Source organism: Haemaphysalis longicornis, unplaced genomic scaffold, assembly GCF_048455015.1.
Source record: "Haemaphysalis longicornis isolate Haplotype H1 unplaced genomic scaffold, Haemaphysalis longicornis Haplotype H1 scaffold_3, whole genome shotgun sequence".
Lineage (NCBI taxonomy): Eukaryota > Metazoa > Arthropoda > Arachnida > Ixodida > Ixodidae > Haemaphysalis > Haemaphysalis longicornis.
Window position 1 is genome coordinate 110495449 of NW_027526335.1, and position 17147 is coordinate 110512595.

At 46.2% G+C, this 17147-nt stretch overlaps 1 protein-coding gene across 2 annotated transcripts in view; it reads left to right on the forward strand.

Annotated features, from left to right (window-relative positions):
* LOC144175015 (tissue alpha-L-fucosidase-like) overlaps positions 1–17147 on the forward strand; it is a 45610-nt gene that overhangs the window by 18087 nt on the left and 10376 nt on the right. For both annotated transcript variants that reach the window (XM_077704024.1, XM_077704023.1), the window contains one exon: positions 11212–11801. In XM_077704024.1, the coding sequence (XP_077560150.1) occupies positions 11434–11801 (368 nt within the window). In that variant the 5' untranslated portion in view covers positions 11212–11433. The remainder of the gene's footprint in view (positions 1–11211; positions 11802–17147) is intronic.

Below are 17147 nucleotides of genomic sequence, written 5' to 3' on the forward strand. Positions count from 1 at the left end.
AAGCTCCGCGCCGTACAATTTCTAAGTCCATTTTTTTGTGGATGATGTTCATATCAGTTTCCGGTCCTGCAACCTTATCTATTTGTGAGCGGCAGGTACAACTTTCCACAAACAGGTATCTAAAATGGACAAAAGAAAATGGCTTTAATCTAAATCCTCAAACAAGCACATGTGTCTTATTTTCCACGAGGCGTGGTATGCACCCACAGCCTACCGTCCAGCTCAATGGAGTAGCTGTGCCTGTGAAAAGAAGCGCAAGTTTTCAGGCATTCTGCTAGATGAAAAGCTGTCATTTATCCCTTGTATAAAGCTACTCAAAATGAATTGTGCAGATGCACTAAATATACTAAAAGTCCTATCTCAGCCCTCCTACGGCGCAGATAAGATGTACCTGCTACGTCTCTACAACAGTTTAATGAAGTCGCGGTTGGACTATGGGAGCGTAGTATACGGGTCAGCTTCAAAAACCGCTCTAAAAATGCTTGACCCTGTTCTGCACCTGGGCCTTCTGCTTTCGTCAGGAGCCTTCCCAACGAGTCCTGCACAAAGCCTATACGTGAATTGTGAACAGTGGTGCCTGGAAGACAAGCTCTTATACACAGGCCTATTGTATGCTGTGAAGACAACGTCTATATAAAATCATCTTTCCTCCTTTATTTTCAACGATACCTCTGCCATGCACTTGTTTCTCAATCGGCCCTCTATATCTATGCCTTTTTCGTTCAGAGTGGAAGTGGAAGCTGAGGAGCTTGGGATTTCTCTTACCGAGACTTACAGATCTTCGATCAGAGACCTTCTCGCTCCTTGGGAAATGTCCCCGGTTTCTTGTTATTTATCTTTTAGAGCCATTAACAAAAGAACTGCACCAAGAGAAATCATCTTACAGCATTTTTTACACCCACGGCACAAACATCCCTACACAACGTGTTACGCAGATGCCTCCAAGTCCGCTCATTCTGTGTCATGCGCTGCACATGGCCCAAACTTTGCTATCACAAAGACAATGAACAAAAGTACCAGTATCGTCACAGCAGAGGCACATGGCATTTTAACCACTGTGGAACACATTACACAAAGCAGAATACAGAGTTCCATTTTTTTACAAACGCCCTTATCGTAGTACTAGCTCTTCATTCGGGAATACCAACGAAGAACTTCATTTTAAATCGTCTTATCAAATTCATAATGTCTGCCTACGTTCTAAAATTAACTGTAATAGTTTTCTGGGTACCTGGGCACAGCGGCATTCCGGGCAATGAAATCGCAGACAAGAATGCCGCTGTAGCTGATTTCCGCAGTGTTGTAGATATCCCACATGTTCCCCACCTAGACATGAATCCATTAGTTCGGAGTACGCCTCGGAGGCGCTGGCAGGTACAGTGGGACACACAAATCGAAAACAAACTGCGCCTTATAAAACCACAAATAGGGATATACAACACAGACAAACGGAACAGGTTCACAGAAATATCAATATGTAGATTAAGAATTGGTCACACACGCTACACACACGTACCATTTAAACGGAACATCACCATCTGCTTGTGAGAAGTGCGGACGATGACTTACAGTTCTCCACGTATTCACTGAAGGTTTCGCATACCCTGAAGCAAGGAAACGACACATTCCCGAACTATACAACTACGCGATAACTTTACACCCATATTTGTTGTTATCCAATCAACCTCCCTCAGAAGTGAATTACTTCTAGCTAACCTCAATGACATTGGATTTTTAGCACTCATCTCATACCATGCGTGACATCAGGGTCACCCGATTACAGTGAGGGTGGTTCGGAGCGTTTTCAAAACAGGTTACAGGGACGTCACTGCCATCGCTGGAGCTAGGATCATGTTTTGATGCCCCCAGCATTGTCACACCTAAACATCATCATTGTTACATCTCATCTTCATCATCTTAGCTTTTTTGAGTAAGCGCCGTTCACACCCATATATACACTATTTTTATCAAGTGCATCACTATAATCGCCATGGTATTTTAGCAACAAACATGACAAAACAAGCATTGTCTTAGCGCTCTTTGGCCCCAGACGCCCTTGCGTCAATATTACACACATAGTGATAGTAGGAATACAAACGCCAGATCAAGTACTGAATGAGCGCTGACTTTTATGCTTGAGGGTTATTTTACAAACCGAGATAGCAAGTATCTATACATTATATTTATAAGCCGCTCACAGCCTTTTACATCGTGACTACCAGTTATAAGCTGATCCCAGTCAATGTCACCGTGGTTCAAATCACCGGTAAAGAAAAGTTGTGTGCGCTCAATCACAGTCTGGTAACGCAAATCGTGTATTAGAATGAGGTAATCTTCAATCGTCGTTTGGTTTTCTATAGATTCCGTCTATAAGAATTGAAGCATTATTGACCTTAATATTGCACCAGGTACTTTTGTGGTTAGGGGTGCCTTGGTGGTTCATGGCAATAGCTACGCCCCCTATATTCATGGCAATAGCTACGCCCCCTATCCGTACGTAGCACTATCCGTACGTCACTATCCGTACGTAGCAGGGCATAGTACAAAGGGATTAGTTGGAAACTATGTATGCCAGTATTTAGCCACATTTCTGTTATAACTAATATACCAGGGGAGCACAGCAACCACAAGTTTTCAAATTTATCTGTTCGAAATACTTCCCGCATTGAAACACAGTAATGCAAGTGGTGTAGTGTTCCTGATGCGTCACATGTCGGAATTCCTGAAATCTGCCGGCAAATTGTCATAGGGTCGCTTTATTGCCATTCACTTAATCTGCGCGTGGCCCAAACAGACGAGCTTTTTTATTTTCGGTTTTCATACACCACAATGAATTTATCACTGTTGTCAGGGTTAACTTTTGCCGATTGCCACAGCTTCCGACGCGTTTCACGTACAGCCGGTGAAAATCCACCAAAACAGATATCGTTGAACCCTTCAGCTTGAAATAGTTACGTAGCACTGCCATTTTTTTGTGAAGTCATAAAACAGAATCACAACAGGTCGCTCTCGCTTGGCTTTTTTCTTGCCAACGCAGTGTTTGCGCTCAACCGACGTCACTTTTACCCTTAGCCCGCACGCAAAGATGTTGGTCACGATACTCCACACAAGGGTTCCAAGAGCTTCACCTCCTTTTCGTTTACGCCATACACAACTAAGTTGGTTGATTGATTGTATAGTTTCACGCGCCAACGCCACACAGGTGATTAGACCTGCCGTAGTGGAGGCCTCGGGGTTAATTTCGACCACATTGGGATCTTTAACCTGCACCGAAATCTAGAACACACGGGCGTCTTTGCTTCTTGCCTGCATCAGAAAAGCGGCGGTAGCTGCCAGGAATCGAACCCGCCTCTGGGTGGTAGCTACGCAGCACAAATACACAACTACGTTGTTCCGACGTCTACGATTGTATAAATTTCTTTTTTAACGCGCCGACGCAAAGCAGGCGATGAGGCGCGCCGTAGTGGAGAGCTCAGGATTAGTTTTGAACACCCGAGGACCTTTAACGTGCGCCGAAATCTCGTACGCATGGGAGTTTTTCCTTTTTGTCGCCTCCGCCAGAAAACCGGCCGCCGCGGCCGGGCTTCGAACCCGCGACCTCGTGCTCAGCACAATTCTTCGATCATCGATCTACGATATCTTAAATTCATCTGCTTGACCTCACAATGAACGGCACCCATTGCTTCGGCACAGTCATCAACAACCTTTTTGTGGTACTGTTTAAGTGTGGCAAGAGTGACCTCTATGGAAGTAATTTTGGTCTCTGCACTCGGCAGACCAGTCTGCAGAGCTTGTTGTTAAGATTTGATCGGTGTCAAATAAGAGCATTTCTTCTAGCGTAGTGTTAGGAACAGCGTTTTCCTCGATATCGCCACAAAGTTGCAACAACAACCCAATAATGTGCAATGATTGAGACCAAGAAACAATGATACACTGATTCAGTCACATTTAAAGGGTTCAAACACATGCGCAGGGCGCACCATCGCTTGCTCATAAGGACCTTTCCACGTTTTTCACAAGCACAGCTGTAACCAGAAACCAGCTAGGTACCCAACCTCAAAGCCCCTGTATGATCAGCGCTTCAAACAAAGGCAGGTCGCGCTTTCACAATCCACCATCCAGCATCCTGACTCCCAAAATACAAACTGTAAAAGTTCAAAGTCAAACTCCCTTTCAACTACGCCTAACTCCAGAGCCACCGCATGCGCTAAGACCGCAAGTTAAATCCGCTGCGAGCCGAGTTCGATGGTTGCGCAACCGGATAGACGCCGCTTTTATAATACGAGCGACCCTCGTTCGATTCCGACTAGGGGAGGCCTCTTTTTCTTTCCAAATGGCTGCACACGTTGCTATTCCCAGGATCTAGTAACCCCATACCCTCGTGCCTTTGGGATGGCCCAGTTGTAAGGTACCAGTTTGAGGGCATGTAGGTCCCGGGATCAATTTCCCAGATCCACCCCACCCGCACTTTTTTTTCTTGAAGCGCGCACTCTCAACCCCTGCTTATGGGCTCCTTGCCTCCTCGCCACACACGCACGGACAGAAGAACACTTCTACAGCTCTGCTGTTAGTAGTAGCGAGCAATCGGCATACCCGCTTTGTACACCTACCGATAAATGCCTAAATCTAGCTGTGGTGAAACAGTCCAATGATTTAACAGAAACCCTTGCCCAGGGTTTTAACGTAATTGTGTCGTCCTGCTGGCCTGTGACCGTGTTATTAACTGAATGTGCACCGCTCATGCAATAATCAATCCTTACTAAAGCAGCTAATGCTGCAGAGGCACGTGTATGCTTAGATAGCAAGGAAAAGTTGCAGAGGACATTTCGCTTCTTGAGATCTAAGACGCAATATCGTTGTAGTGCCGCCCAGGAAGCGTTTTGGAACGGAGTTAATACTGCATTTAAGACTTGCACTTCATGACCACGGAGTCACCAGAGAAAGTTTAGCAGTAAGAATTTTAGGGGCGAAGCCCCTTAGGGGCTGGGCCTGTTGGCGTCTCCTGTCGCCGTTTTATAAAATCCTCGCCTCGTGTAGTCCCGGTGCAAAAAACACAGGAAAACTCGTTTACGCCTCTCGCTAGAACGTAGCGCGTACTAAAAAAACAGCGGGACACTCGTTTACGCCTCCCGCTAGAGAGCTTCGTGCTTCGAAGACCTTTACAACAAAGCGGTACACCTCTACCTCCACCGGTTTCATCTGTGTTGGCAAAAACTCCGAGGCGCCGAGAATACACTTATACACTTCATGCATCCCATCACCAAGCTTCACGTTAGTGGAGATGGACCGGAGTTTTAAATCACCGCTTCCGAGGAGAGATAAAGGTCTCTCCGGCTCTGGGGCTTAAGGTGTAATCGTGAAAGATTGTAGTTGCGGGTGGTGGTCAATATAAAGAAAAAAAATAGGGTAGTGGTCAGTTTGAGCGAGAAAGCGACATTCTCAGTGTTTTAAAGAGTTATGCTATATTGTCTTCGCCGGACTGAACGGTGAAGTTTTTCGTAGGGAGAGAGGGACGATGTTGGTTGTGGAAGGCGTTGTAAGGGTATAGGGAAATGGGGTAGACAGATGGTAGAGAGCTCAAAGTTGGAACCTTATGTCTAGGGTACAATATGCAAAAGCTCCTTTTCGTGCCCTCTCAGTCAGATCGCGGTGACCGTGAGGTAACGAGAGAGTACAAACTGCCTTACACGTGCCGATAAAGGAGGAATATACCGTATTGACACAATAATAAGCACCCCCAAATTCTAAGGACCCCCCCCCGTACTTTCGGGAAAAATCTGGAAAAGAAAGCGTTTGCATGCGAATCTACGCACCCCCTTTTCTAAGCAGCCATCGCAAGGAGGTGGATTTCAGAGAAGTGGAAGCGGGCTCTAGGTGACGTTGTGGCCAAGCCATTTATGAAGCTTTCAATAACAACCCACTTTAACGGAACAGAAGACGATCTGCTGGGAGATACTGAAAGCGGCGGCCCAACGGGCACAACTCACTCGAATTGTAGTGAATGTGACTGGGTATCATACGAAAGCGGTGGGTTCACTGTACCTATTTTTGGTCGTATAAAACATTGTTTCTCGCGCCCGTCTTGTTGAGATACGGCCGCGAAAAAAAGTGGCCCCCGAGTAGGAGGGAGGAAATTTAGGTTTTTCAAATCTAAGCACTCACGTCCCCCCTCACTTTGGGCATCGCAATCTTGGAAAGAAGGGGGTGCTTAGAATCGAGTAAATACGGCATAATGTTTAAGTGGTTCTCCCCATAGCATACACTTGGCAATTGCTAGGTTACGCGGAAGAGGATGGATGTGTTCCCGAATTTAGCAGAGTTTTAAGCTTATGCTTTGTGTTCCCGCCAAACATCTTCGCCCACGTAGATTTGTAGACCCTTCTGCGTTGGTTTGTCATCCACAAATTTTGCTATCCGTCATAATTGAGAAACCTTATGGCAGGCACGGTGAAGGATCGTGTGCCTAGGGTAGGGTGAGGAGGCGCGCTTAATGTTTTTCGGAAATCGCTTCTCGATTAATCAGCGATGGCTCTTCGTCACCACGGTTATTGCGGTAATCGGGGTCGCCAGGAGCGAAGTTTGTGAGTTCACGTGCCTCTTTGTCGGTGCCCCGTTCTCTGCCAGACCCTTCTGCTCAGGTGTCCAGATAACGTTAACTTCTTCATTGTGGATGGGAGTATCTTACCAAGGAATTTAGGTATTCTGGCTGCACCCTAATGCCTAATTATGGCTGCAGCCTATAACCTAATACAGGCTCTAATGCCATTTAGAGTCTATAGTGATACTCGCGCATATATTCGGTACTTGGGCTAGTCATCAGGCGGAGAGGATTGTGCCTACTTTTCTTTCTTCGTTCCAGCATGTAGGAGAGTTTTCTTTGTACTTTGAACATCTAGGAATCCGTGTAGTGCTACTATAATTTTGAAATCCTGTTCTCATTATTTTCGGACGACTTTGACCCTATGCTTTGATCTACCAAAGAGCCATCGCGAACATTTTCGGTCATCTTGGAACGGATGCGCCGACGGCGGTATGCCGAACAATACGAATGGTCCATTTCGCGAGCGGAACAAGCCAAATAGGCGGCATATCGAAACGCTCGTTTCGTCGCTAGATAAAGATGACCACAAATAGAAATAGTTCACAATTATCACAACAAAATATTCTCACGGAACGTTGTTACTTATTATTAAATTCTTTAAATCCCACCTTCTTCAGTCAGTCAGTAACCCAGCTTTCTAATCAATCCTCAAATCAATCTCATTGTTCAACCCAGTACTATATATAAGGGTGTTTCAGATAAGGGTGTTTCAGATAAAATATGCCGATGCACTCTAAGACGACGCGACCAAATGCATGTTGGTCTACTTTATATGTAGTGTGTCACTCTATTTTTTGCATCTTGCCTAATCAGATAATCGATCACGCTTAATAAGCAAACTTCTGAAGCAAGGGAGCTACGCAAAAATTTTCAATTTAAAGTTGCAGCGCGGTTTCAGAATGTCCGAATAAACAGCTTCGGTCTTTGTATATATTCACTATTACTGTTTTTCTGCTTAGCCAAAAAATACAAAAAACACCACGTGACATGCCCGCTTGTGCGTCCTGATTGCAGTGCTCCCAAACGTTTCGCGCGCAATCAGGCATACGCGTGCTCTCGCTTGAAAGGCGACAATTCAGCGATGTAGGCGTTGACCACGGAGCAAGAATTTGATTCTTGCTCCGTGGCGTTAAATGTGCCGTTTACGCCAGTGATGTGCTGACCTTGCCACAGTTCGTCATAGCGATAAGCACAGGCAACGGTTATCGTCTGCGTCGCTGACCTGAATGCACTTAAAAGCGACCCCAAACCATCCACCGCCGGCGTCGGCGGCGGCGGCGGCGTCCGCGTCCGCAGTGCTCCTCTATAAAGAAACAGCATCCGGCGCCAGGTTTCGATCCGCGGACTTTGCGGCCGCAGCGCGACGCTCTACCAACCAAGCCACGGACGCGACGTGATATCAGCGTTAGTGACGCGCATTATATCTTTAACGCATTCAAACTACGTCGTCAGCGGCGTGCGTTGGCGACTCAGCGGCGTTATAGCGGCTTGATAACTGCGTGGTGTACACGTGATACTACAAACCCGATGGAAGAGATGGAAGAGAAGGCGGCGAGGCGGTGGGCTGCGGGGGCCGAGCGCAAGCGCCGCAAGCGGGCCGACAACCGTGCATTCGCACTTTCACATTCTCCCCCTCGGGGAAATGCGGGGAAATTTTTTAAGCGGCAGCACACTTGCGGTGGTTTGTGCACCGAACTTTTGGGTTTTGGGAGCACTGCAATCAGGACGCGCAAGCGGAAATGTGACCTTTTGTTTTTGTACATCGCGGACATCATGCATGAATAAGCTGAAAAGTACTACGGAAACTGTTGGTCCGAAGTTTTGCAAACGGCTTTGCAACTTACTATTTGGGTTTTTTACCTAGATTTTCTGCTTTAAAAGTTCACAAAATATATTTCAAGAATTATCTAATTAAGAAAAATACAAAAAAGTGCGGCTCTAATCCACGCTGGGAACGTAGTTTGACTGCGAAGCTGAACGCGACACCCAAAATGATTACCAATATGACGTGAATTAAATTATCACACGACACTCTACAAAGAGTGAAAGCAGAGACAAGAGAAATGTACTTAACCAAACTTTATATTACTCCACAACGACCTGTACGACTGCTTTATGTTCTTCTTGTTCTGGCTGTTCCACTGCTGTCTTTACTTTTCGTGGTCTACCCAACGTAGCCTGGATTGAAATTAGGGAGCTGCACGCATGCAAGCACACACACGCACGCAGATACTCGAACATGCACGAACATGCACGCACGTGCGCGGACGCGCTCGCGCTTGTGTGTGTGTGCGTATGCGTGTGTGTGCGCGTGTGTGTTTGTGTGCGCGTGCATCTCTACGTGCGTGCGTGCGTGCGTGTGCGCGCATGTGTGTGTGTGCGTGCGTGCGTGCGTGTGTGTGCGCGTATGTGTGCGTGTGTGCGGGCGTGCGGGCATGCGTGTATGCGTGTGTGTGCGCGTGTGTTTGCTTGGCGTGTGCGTGTGTGCATGCGTGTGTGTGTGCGTGCGCGCGTGGGTGGGTGTGCGTCCGAGGGTGCGTGCCTGCGTGTGTGTGTGCGTGCGTGCGTGCGTGGTGTGTGCGTGCGTGCGTGTGTATGTGCGTGTGCGTGAATGCGTGTGTGCGTGCGCGCGTGTGTATCTGCGTGTGCGTGCGTGCGTGTGTGTGTGTGTGTGTGTGTGTGTGTGTGTGTGTGTGTGTGTTTGCACGCGCAGGGAAAGGCACATTCACACGCACGCACACAAAAAGCGATTACATTCTCCCTATTCCGCGCATGACGTTGAAAAACTGAAACTTGTTGGGCAGTGTGCAAATTTTTATGCAGCTGATGCCTTTCCTTTGACAATCAACACACTTGACGAATTCTGTGTGTTTTGTAAGTTCTGGCGGCCTCCACTGCCATTATATGCCTCAATGCTCCCATTTTCATAGCACCAATAAAGCCGGAGTTTGCGCCACCTCCACCGGTAGGTAATAAAAGTATCAAGTGGGCCTATGTGGCCGTCACGCTCAAAAGCACTTGTACCATTTTCTTGCGGTCTTTCTGTACAACGAAATGGATCAACAAGTCCCCTGGGTTCAGTCTAAACCGATATAAATATTTGGGCCACAAACAAACCTGTTTACGTTTTGTAAGATATGATCGCTCCAGAAATTGTTTCAAAGAACCAATAAAAATAAATGAATATGCCTTATCCTGCTGAAATACCAACGGGAGCAACCAGTTTTGAATGACCTATAACTGGAATGTCAAGTAAAGTTTGTCCGCTGCGACGTCTTTGGGCCCAGCAATCCGGCAGCTCAATTTCAGGGTGTTTAAAAGGGGTGCGCGCGTGAAGGCGAGATCGAGCAACAAACGGCCGAACTGTGATACTTTTTCTACACGCGAAAAGGATTACTCGAGAAGAGGTAGCCTGTTGTACAATTGTATCCTGGTATAAGCGGTACAGTTGAAGAATAGCTGACGCCGTGGCAGATAAACTTATTCACTTCGTGATTGTCGCGTGGGATTCTCATATGTGATACGAGAAAACGTAGTGTCCCGACAGAAACACTGAACATCAGTAGTAGATGTGACCCCTCGCAGCATTGCACGGTGACTACAATACCTTAAAGAAGGGAAGCAAACATAATACTGTTGAGTACAAGCACCAGCGCTTTTGTGAAACTACCACCACGCCGTTATGACAAGTTGGGATTCATTCATTCAGTTTTGGGACAAACGGAGAATGTGGAGAGATTTGATGGCACAACTGATAATATAACACAATCAGCACATGCTGTGGCTCTGAATAATGGCATCGAACACAGAGGCAGAAGTCGGAGTGAGATGAACCTGGTTCTGAGAAACAAATGAGAAAGTTTTGCCTTCTAATCGATGTACTTAGGCAATACTAAATAACTGACTTACCTATAGCTGTGTGCATACGTTGCGAGGATCATTTTGTTCTGTGTTACCTTCAGGAACCAAGTAAACAACTTTGTGCGCTCCTGCTCCGTGCCTTTTGAAATAATAACTTTAGCAGCCAAGAGGTTTCTTCTCTAGAACCGATAATTATTCAGTTGGGGCATTCAGCCGCGCCAGCGTTTATTTTATGGTAATTTTCTTTGACCACTATGTGAAATGACGCAAAGTTTGATAATATGCCTTTTTAGGGAGTCACAGAGTTAGTCCAGCCTTTTCCTTGAAGCTTCGGCAGCTACAATTTATTAATATAATTGGAGCAATTTAGCATCTCTGGCGTACAAAGAACTTTTCCTTTGCCGGCGATCATGTTGAGCTGCCACGAAAACATAAAACAGCGTTTATTTTTACTACTTTCGCTCCAAAGCCCTAAATGTAGGAAGGTTCAGTTTTAGCTCATTTTTATGGAGCAATTGCTGGCTTATTTCAGCGTAAATCATTCTTGGCCGTTGCTTGGCCGTCTCACATTTATTAGTATTCCGGGACCAACGCGCTCCCAATTCATCCACGTTAAATACATTCCGATAGGACGTATTAAAACTTGTTTCGGCGCAAACTTCGCCATATCTGTGTGCACCAACGTGCGCCACATGACTATACCGTGACACTTTGAAGTTTACCTTATTGCTACCTATGTTCTTTTGCAGCCAACAGCAGCAGCAGGAATTATTGCCTTTGAATGCGAAGGTTCGGACCAGTATCATCCGGGTACAGTTGCTGTAAGCCGTGGTTTCAAGCAAGAACCGACGATTGACGATTGAGGATTGAATCTCGGATGATTGAAGATTGAACGTGGTTTGTCGGAGGACAACGTTGCACAAGATTCAGAAAGCAGCAAGCAAAGGCTCCGCATAAGCTGGATTTCTCCCATGGCTGAAATGGCCCCCGAGAAGGAGTGCCGAGCAGTAACGTACAGTGTGATAATATTTACGTTTCTCAGCGCATTGTGTTGCAGTGCTCGCTACACGCCAACGTGGGAGTCTTTGGACACGCGAGTAACACCACCATGGTTTGCAGCAGCCAAATTTGGCATCAGCGTGCACTGGGGTGTGTACTCTGTGCCAAGCTGCCCCGTCAATGACGCCGAACTATTGTGGGACCGCTTACGGCAGAAACACACTGATGTATCGAACTGCATGAACCGTCTATACAAGCCCGGATTCACCTACCAGGAATTAGCACCGTTGTTTACTGCTGAACTTTTCAACCCCGAGGACTGGGCGAGCATTTTTTCCCGGTGAGAAAGTGCGAAATAGGTATTTTTTGCTGTCGTCCTTACATCATAATGAGAAAAATGTGAATCGTCGCCGGATGCAAAGGGAGTGGACACCACTCAACTACTCGTTCAACTGCGTAAACTCATCTCGCGCAAGGCATTTTCATTTTGTCGATCTAGCGCGTCCAGAATTCCCAAAAGAGTTAAAGACCACCGGTTTTCCGCAAAATATACCCGCATTGCTAGAAATTGTCTTTTGGATATTTGCCAAAATATTTACTGGAGCTTCAGACCTCAAAATTTCTTGTTGACACTGTTTAAATTATTACAGGGAACTACGTAACTTGTTTTACCACCCAAAGGCAGGATGGTCTGTGATTATTTGCTACAAACACTTTTTGCCGCGAAACACGCCAGAAAACCAGAATTCTCCCCATTCCCATAGCAAAAGGAATATATAATCTAAATAATGCTCCTGTATATGCACTGGAGCGAAGAAAGTTGGTCCCTTACTTTGAGCTGTCAAACATTTTGTCATATTACAAACAGCTAGCCTGCTCGTATTATCAGTTCCTAATGCGACATCACTCAATGCTTGTTTAATTGCGTCAAGCGTGGATCAGGAAAGTCAATTATTTATATGGCCAGTACTCTTCCAAAGGCGTAGTATCTTTGTAGGGCTAAAGAATGTTAAGCGCTCACTAACCTTTTTTTCGCGTAATGAACAATTCAAAATGAATTTATTGGTTGTAGAATAACGTGATTGAAGAATGAAGATTGACGTATGACAAACATTTTAGCCGCAACGGTTTTCATTAACTGTAGTGCCCTATGAAAAGGCAACATTTGGTTAATGCGAAGAAACGCACATACCTCGACAAGAAAACTTGTATGCGGGAGGATTCGGCAACATAAAAAAGGGCGTTACGCACTTCACCACACACCACTGAATAACCAGTTTTTCTGGCCGAAAAGCAACATAGGTCTAGGTAGTCTCCTATTTTATACGGTCCATGGTAGTAATTAGCCATTATAAATCTGCATGGGTGTAGGAGGCCATGCGTGCCATGGCTATTACAGGGCCTGAAGCTGCGCTGTCTCGGCTCCTCAAGGGACACCGCTGTATGCTTTAATCTGAGGCTGGAGCAATCTTCTGGTTTTGCCTTGATTCCTTTTACTTACAGTGCAAACAAAATGTATTGGTAGCGCATATATTTTTAAGGATAACTTTGTCAAAGGTGCACTCTCTCCTTGAATAGTTAAAGGTGCCATGTATTTCTCTTCGCTTAAATAATGTCAAAGGATATGCGTGACTTTTACGTAATAATACCGTAATAATGCCGATTTCCCATTTCCCCGGAAAAAAGGACGGAAGAATAATACAGTGCATAAAAGGCGCGGAAATTAACCAAGGAACTGTCCCATTGGCTACCTTATGCATGAGAATTGGGAGAAGAGGCGGGCAAGCGACATTGCATAACTGATAACATTGAATGAAGAGGAGAGACAGATTTAGTTTACGATGACAGTTATTATATTCAAGGTATAGCAATTCCTCGTTATAACGAAGTCAGCAGGATGGCGAAAAATATTGTTATAAGGGGTACTTAGATGTAAGCTACTTCTCGAAACCAGCTAGAGAAGTTGAGCTTTAATTGCGCCACAACTGCAAGCGATTAAAACACAAAGCATTCAGTGAACCAAAACTTTATTCAGCTGCAAAAAAGGCCGTGAGGTTTGGCTGTTTCAAGAGTCTTGCCTGGCGCGAGCAACCCTTGTTCCAATTTGACCTAGCATTGCATGAGGCTGTTGTCACCGCCCATAAAAGTGGCAGTGGCTACGAGAGTTTCGAGCGCTAGGGGAGTTTCGAGCTGGAAAGCACCGCAAATTCCGTGGCTCAAGTCTGAGATTGTGCTGGTTGCGATCAAAAACCGATTACCGCTCATCCGGATACGCAGCGCAATCATGAAAAATGAACGGTTTTTCACTAGGGGCTTTGCATGATGACTGGGAAGTGTTTTCCTCTAGGTGCGCAGCAGTGAAGTTTGCAAAACAAGAGTTTCTCGGTGCCCCGTTGTCGACGGCACTGCTAATTATACAGTTAGAGTGTCGGTGTTCGCGAACCGTCGCGTCCACGGTAGTGACCGATGCCTAGGAACAAGATTCAATGACGTAGCATGCTGCTGCACCGTTTGTCTAAAGTAGAATAGCGTGAATCGAGCATGGCCGGCTTGAGAAAATCGCAGGGGAAAGAACAGCTTGCATTGACCTGCCATGTTGACATCCTGACTCGCTGCTGGGTCGCCGCCGCTCGGTGACGCCTGCCCTCGCCACTTCGCTCTAAGCGGGGCAAGATCTTCGTGTTCTTCGAGTCATCATCATCACCCGCCTATCTACGACCACTGCAGGGCAAAGGTCACTCCCATCAATCTCCAATTATCCCACTCTTGTGCTAACTGAGACCATTTTATCCCCGCAAGCTTCTTGATCTCATCGGCCCACTAACTTTCTGTCGCCCCCTGCAACGCTTGCCTTCTCTGGGGATCAACTCTGTTACCTTTAATAACCAACGGTTATCTTGCTTTATCATTACACGCCCTGCCCACGTCCATTTCTTCTCCTTTATTTCTACTAATATGTCCTTAACACGCCTTTGTTCCCTGACCCACCCCGCTCTGTTCATGTTCCTTAATGTTACACCTATCACCTTCCGTTCCATTGCTCCCTGAGTCATCCTCAATTTATGTTGAACTCTCTTAGTGAACCTCAAAGTTTCTGCCCCGTAGGTGAGTACCGGTAAGATGTAGCTGTCATACACTTTCTTCTTCAGGGACAATGGTAGGCTGCCAATCATTATCTGAGAATGTCTGCCATATGCACTCCGCCCCATTCTCATCCTTGTAATTATCTCTGACTCATGGTTGGGATCCGGGGTCACAACTTGACCAAAGTTTATATATCCGCTTACCACTTCTACTTCCTCGCCACCTATCGCAAACCGCTGTGCTCTCCCGAGGTTATTGATCATTACTTTGTTGATCAATGCGGCCTAAAATGCATTCTTTTTGGTTGGGACCAAAATAAATGTCGAATAAAGGGATATTTCGAGTAAAGCAGTTTTGTTATAATGAGGGATTATTGTACTTCCTGAATTATTACTTCGAGATGTAAAAGTTGTTCTGATGGTGCAGCAAACCCCGATTTGCTATGACGGTAAACAGCACATTTACACAGGATGACACGAAGCCAGGGAGGAAGCCTTTCTGAGCCGGGCTTAGTAACCAAAAAAGGCTACGCTCTAGAATGCACAGTTAACGCTCCAGCTGGCGACTTCACCGCCATGCCAGCTGTGAGCCTCCGGGGCGACGAGAGAGAGGCGTGTTGTTTTCACGGGAGTTTCTAGGTTGCGTGGCAAACGTATACCGCGAAGCAACACCGCAGTGACCTAAGGCGCGTCACTGCGCACTTTTGGTTTCTGCAGCTATCTCGTGTTATTGCAACGCAGCTTGGAAACGAAATAAGAGAATTTCAATTGGTTTGCATACAACAAATACAATTCCTAGTTGTAAACAAAGCTTTCGCAATTTATGGGTAGGCGTTTTTTCTCAAATATCGTATATTTTTTTAAATACTTGTAACGAGACCTAATTCCACCAACAGTGTTAGTAGTGGATAAACGTGTTTCTCTATACATAGTTTTCTTTCCCCGATAGTCCACCCATTTACTAAGGACCTTCGATGAAAGTTAAGGGTAATGGGGTGCGTAATGTACTCTTTGCAATATATATTACTGGTTGCCTGTAATTTGGCACTCGCTGCAGCCTTTTTTGCTTCTTTTTCGCTATCTGAAACTTTAAGGCGTTATCCGTTGAGGCATGATGCCTCCTCTTACATGACGTCTTCGCGCCACCACAATTCTCATCCGCACACGGCATTCGACAGTGCAATCGCATCGAAGCTGATGGGTGCGTATTACGAAGACCCACGCAATGAACTGCGGTCCTATTTCCTCTTTAACTCTTTGTCTTCTAACTCTAAGCACATAGTGCAATTCTTACTGCATGTTGACGCATGTTGGTGCATGTTGTCGCCCTAGCGGTCGAAGCACGAAGAACTTACCTTCACCATTGTAATCTGCCCCAGAGGTCACGTGCGGGCCTGTCTTTGCCTTTGGTCTTTGCTGCAATAACGGGTTTTCGCACCGTGGGAATGACGTCAGTGATTGATAGCGATCACGTGCTGCCAGCGCTTCCCGGTGATGGCCCATAAAACTTTCACAAGACCGGCCACTCCCGAAAAGCTGCGCTGTCGACGGGGTGCGAGACAATGCTGTTGCGGTGGCCGATGGGCTCGACGGTACGAACGTGTTCAGTAGTGAATTGTAGAAAAGTGCGATTGCCATAAATACGAGTGACATTCTAGCAAACGCCAATGTAATGCTGTCTTTCAAGGCTGAACCAGAAACTTCGGGCCGCAGCAGTCGTGATGTCGTATCATAAAAACGTACTGACACATCAGGGAAGCCCCATCAGCATTGTCACAACACTGGCTATGGATGATCGGCTGCTTGAAGTCACAGAGACAGCTCATAAGGCTATCAGAGCTTCTGTCTTATTAGAAAAGTAAGCAACTTTGGGGAACATTCAAGGCATGTAATGGAGGAGACCGACCATGAATTACTTTACTATCTGCGGGACCACGGCGTAATGTCTGCCAATCAGTACGCTTCCAATTGAAGTGGGTAAGCAGAGTCACTACGTGATTTAGTGGTGTTGTGTCTGTGAGTGGCAGTCGCATGTTTAGGCGGGCCTTCCTTCGCTTTCCTATGGGGACACAATAGAAGGGTGTATGCGTACCACAGGATTAACGTCTCCAGCAGCGTTGATGTGACATTTCTCTCAGTTTTTCGCTCAACGAACTGACATAGAAGCAAGATAAAAGGTGCCATCACCAAATTTTGTTAACCCTTCGCCATCATCGCACCTTAATTGCAGCTGGCTTAAGAAAGCCAGCTGCTAAAACTGGGATGCAATTACAAGTATTGCGAGTAGATGTGGGACAGCTCAAACTGATTACGGCGGTACGATTGAATTCTCTTCGAAGGACACCACGCCCAGGCCAAAAATGTGGGAGATACAAAGAAATTATCCTTAGTACCAAAGGCTATTCGTGATGTGAAGACGAGTGTAGCGAAGAGCGCTCTTATCCGATGACATGGAGGACTTGGGAGCTTGACGAGGATTTCAAAGTCATTTCAGGCCCCGCCGAATAAAGCAATGTAAGAATAGCTTCTGTGCCCAGTTGGACGCGAGCCAACCACCGAAACGGATATAGGGTAATGGTAAAGGGGGTCGCGAACCGGGCGCT